General features: G+C 40.4%; 1 protein-coding gene across 1 annotated transcript; it reads left to right on the forward strand.

The window, feature by feature from the left end:
* Positions 1 to 20: 20 nt before the first annotated feature.
* Positions 21 to 3526, forward strand: LOC123072694 (thioredoxin Y, chloroplastic). The gene is made up of 5 exons (XM_044496298.1): positions 21 to 309; positions 1038 to 1126; positions 1627 to 1804; positions 1918 to 2025; positions 3286 to 3526. The coding sequence occupies exons 1-4, from the start codon at positions 148 to 150 to the stop codon at positions 1981 to 1983; spliced, it is 495 nt and encodes a 164-aa protein (XP_044352233.1). The 5' UTR covers positions 21 to 147; the 3' UTR covers positions 1984 to 2025; positions 3286 to 3526.
* Positions 3527 to 4097: the final 571 nt, after the last annotated feature.

Here is a 4097-nt window from a genome sequence, read left to right on the forward strand (position 1 = left end):
GGTCCACGTGGCAAACCAGGTCCACCACGTCACCCTCCCTCTTCTTCCCTGCGAACAAGGACGCGCACGCTGCAGATAAGAGAAGCGGGTACACCACACGCGCCGCCGCCGCCGCCGACCAAAACCCTAGCCACGGAGACCCCACCCATGGCGGCCTTCACCACCACCGCCGCCGCCGCCCCCGCCGCCTACGCCGTCGCCCGCTCGCCCGCACCGAGCCCCTCGCAGTGGGCACCAACCCGCCGCTCACCGCCGGCCGTCGGGCTCCGGCGAGCGGCCGCGCCGCCTCGCCGGGGAGCCGCGCTCCTGGTGAGTACTCGGTGCATTTGGGCCACTCCCGTTCGGTCGTGGGATTTTAGTGGGGAATTTTAGTTTGGACCAGATAAAATCTCTGCTTTGCCATGTAAAATCCGAAGCCAAGGGGGACGCTTTGTGTACTATGTTCAGAGGTCAAGTTCAATCCTAGTAAGAGTAGAATTGGGTCTAGCGCTCTAGCAGGAAGTAGTTTGGAGTTAGACGTATATTATCTAACCAGTGGCGGACCTAGGATGTTAATTGTGGGAGTGCCACGATTTATTACATATATGCAATATATAGACACTATAAGTTCAATACATTGGTTCAAAGTTTGTGGAAACTACACTATGAATAGTATTATTTTGTCCAAATGTCTTCATAATTCCAACAAATAATCCTAAAATAAAATTAAACTGTTAATTTTTTTTAACATTAAGTATATAATATAAACTCCTCTGCCACTCGTCTGTTTACTTCCTAGGCTGTTAAGTTGATGTAGGTGAAGAGCCATCATTAGCTATGTTGTTTTGGATAGTCACCTGCTAACATACTCAATGGTCTAACCCTCTTAGACAGTAGTCTTGTACAGACATTATCATATAGAAATGAAAAAGAACCAATGTTTTATTAAAAAAAAGAACCATTCTACTCTGTTGCAATTACTTAATGCTGCCTGCTGCTTTTAAAATATGTCTATTTCTTTTTTTTACTTTTTCTGTCGTTTCTGTCTTTCCCGATAGGTCAAAGCTAAGAAGGAAACATTTTCTACCTTCGACGAGTTATTGGAGAAGTCTGAAAAGCCTTTACTGGTCGACTTCTATGCAACTTGGTAAGCGACCACTTGCAAATCTAGTTCTCCTGAATGTATATATGGCCTAGAACATCACTTCTCTATACTAGATATACTGTGAATTATGTCCATCATTATTGTGTTAGACCTTATGGAGGCGAGTTTGGTGGTGGCATGTCCTGTTCCTACTCAGAAAGTACCGCCAAGCTCTTAACTGTTTTCTTTAGTGTTCATCTTGTGGACTCTTAAAATGCTACCATGTTAGTTTTGCTTTAGTCCAAAGATGACTGCCATATGAACACTGAAGTGAATCTTACTAATTTATATGATTTTGCGTTTTGTGGCTAATTTCCTTCACATACTTTGATGAAGAAGTGCATCTTTTCTCCTTCTGACAGAAAAAAGGATACAATCTCGTACCATGTATAATTCATTACAGTATGGTTAATGATTCAAATTGCATGGCCATGTTGTAGGAAGATTGGCAAATATATACCATTATGCTGTATGTTTGCATTTATTTTAATTCTTTTTCTTAGGTGTGGTCCGTGCCAATACATGGTTCCCATACTTCAAGAAGTGCATGAGAAGATGAGTGACAAGATTAACATTGTGAAAATTGATACAGAGAAATATACAAGCATTGCAAATAAGTATAAAATTGAAGCATTACCAACTTTCATTATCTTCAAGGACGGGGAACCTTGTTATCGCTTTGTAAGTTTTGATCACTCATATTTCTCCATTTATAAATAGTGTTTCGACTGGTGCTAATGAAATTGCTATAACGTGGCTTTGGTCTTTATTTTTGTTTATTTGCTGGTATTCAGGAGGGAGCGTTGCCTGCTGACCAGCTAATCCTGCAGATTGAGAGTGCTTTAGAAGCTCCAAAGTAGCATGTGCATGTATTGCCAGCAAGGAATTTCGCCCCCTGAAATGTATGTTGCTACCCATAACATGTCTTTCTATGTTTGCATATTTGAATTATGGATCATCCATTGTTGATTGTTGTTCGAGAGGTTTTACCTGAGTTACAAAAAAATAAACATTCCCTTCAAAGCTACATTTTGAAACAATTGCATTGATTCATGACTCATCTTTACATCATCTTTCCCATTATGGTTACCAATTTTGTTAAAATGAGAAACTAAACTACATATTGTGCAGTATGTAATGATGTTAAATTAGCAGAACTTTGTTTGGCATATAGGTCTGAGACATCTCAGTCACTGGTTGTGTATATCCATCCCGGTTTATGTATCTATAAACAAATTATTCCTTCTTCCTTAACTCTGATTGTGGAATCGGCGAAGTTAGTTATGCAAAAGTCCATTACTTATTCTGGTTCACCATGTATTTTGTTCCCAACTAGCCGAATCTAGATATACTTGCCTTTCGGCAACTGTAGTTCGCTATGAGATTACCACAATTTCTTTTACCATCTCCCTGATTAGTTACAGCAATTGGATTGTCTTTCTTTCACTGAGGATTCTAAGCCAGTTAATCCTACCCATTAGGCAGCTATGCCAGTGCCTTTTTTTTTGCTACTGCGCTCTTTCTTTCTATTAATAAGGTTGGGAATCATTTGTGCATGGTTGCATTCAGTATCTTGTTGGTTTGATACAAACTGGTCTGTTCCTAGGATTTACTGGGATATCTGGCACAACTGCTGTTTCGAGTCGATTAAAAACAGGCGTATGTTAGGCTTCACTACAGTAAATTGTTAATAACACTGTTTCAAACGTGCTGGGATTTTATATCCCACCAGACCAAAACTGATGTTCACAGTTTTCTGAAATATGAACTCTTGTTGTAATTAAGTAATCATCACTGTCAACATGCTGATGTTCACAGTTTTCCTTATATTTACTTCTTTTGTATGCAGAAGAGTGCAGTATTCATTCTGAATGATCAGAACAAAATAACTAATATAAGAAATGACTAGTACTATGTCTTGTAAAGTAATAATATCCATTAGAAACACTAAACATGTGTGTTGGGTATGCTACTGGTGAAGCGTTTGATCGTTTCAGATCAGGATAATCTTAACTGGATCATTATACATAACTCCGAGTTAAGCAGACAATTGCTGTAAATATAGACTGTTGGGCTGCTTTTATATTGGATCCTAGCTCATGCTTGATGCAGCACAATAATTATCCCTACCAGCTAAAGCCGCCTTTGCTTTTGACATGCAGGGCATGTGTGAAGAATGTCCTCCTTATGGGTTGACCTGCCAACTATGTGAGATGGTCTGAAATCTCGGTGTACAAAGATATGGAAGCACACACACTTAGAAGCATCTTTGTAGTATGTTTCTTTTGTGTAAATTCTTTCAGCGACTAAGATTTTGCCTCTGGTTTTCCATTTGCCTGGCACGGAAAATTACCATATCCATATTTACCAAGTTGAAATGTTAAGTGCTGAAGTTTACTTCGAGGTAACGGTGGCATGGCATCTATATTTTCTTAGTCTGCTCCTTGAAAGACAACTTTATAATTTATCATCGCCTGTTGGCTTGGACCATTGTGGATTCCAGCATCTGTCGATGTGTGTATTTGTTCCCAATGAGGAACGAATTCGTTCCAAAATCACGTATTTTGGGTTAGAAAAAACATCTGATGTTGTTTTCCCCATGTGAGAACCGAAGTGGACGATTATTCTGATGTTATTTCACCTGCGGGTATATTTGCTTCCCTGGTAATAACTGAAGTCGGCCAGGGATACTAATGCTAATGCTTTGGGTTGGCTAAGCTAACTCCGCTAGCCTTTTTCTTCTGCTTTCTCCATAAACATACGGGTATTCTGTGTGTGCTCAGGAGCCAAGCCCCAGAGGCATCCGACTGAACAATGTGTGGATTGTTTCACATAAGTTTGTTAAGAGTTACTATTAGCCTTGTGACAAGAAAGGAAGGTAAACAAGGCAGACAGGAGAATAACTTTACCGTGTGCTGCAAAAAGAGAGAGAGAGAGAGAGAGAATGCACACGGTAAAGCAGGGCCATGGGCAC

Source organism: Triticum aestivum, chromosome 3B (assembly GCF_018294505.1).
Source record: "Triticum aestivum cultivar Chinese Spring chromosome 3B, IWGSC CS RefSeq v2.1, whole genome shotgun sequence".
NCBI lineage: Eukaryota > Viridiplantae > Streptophyta > Magnoliopsida > Poales > Poaceae > Triticum > Triticum aestivum.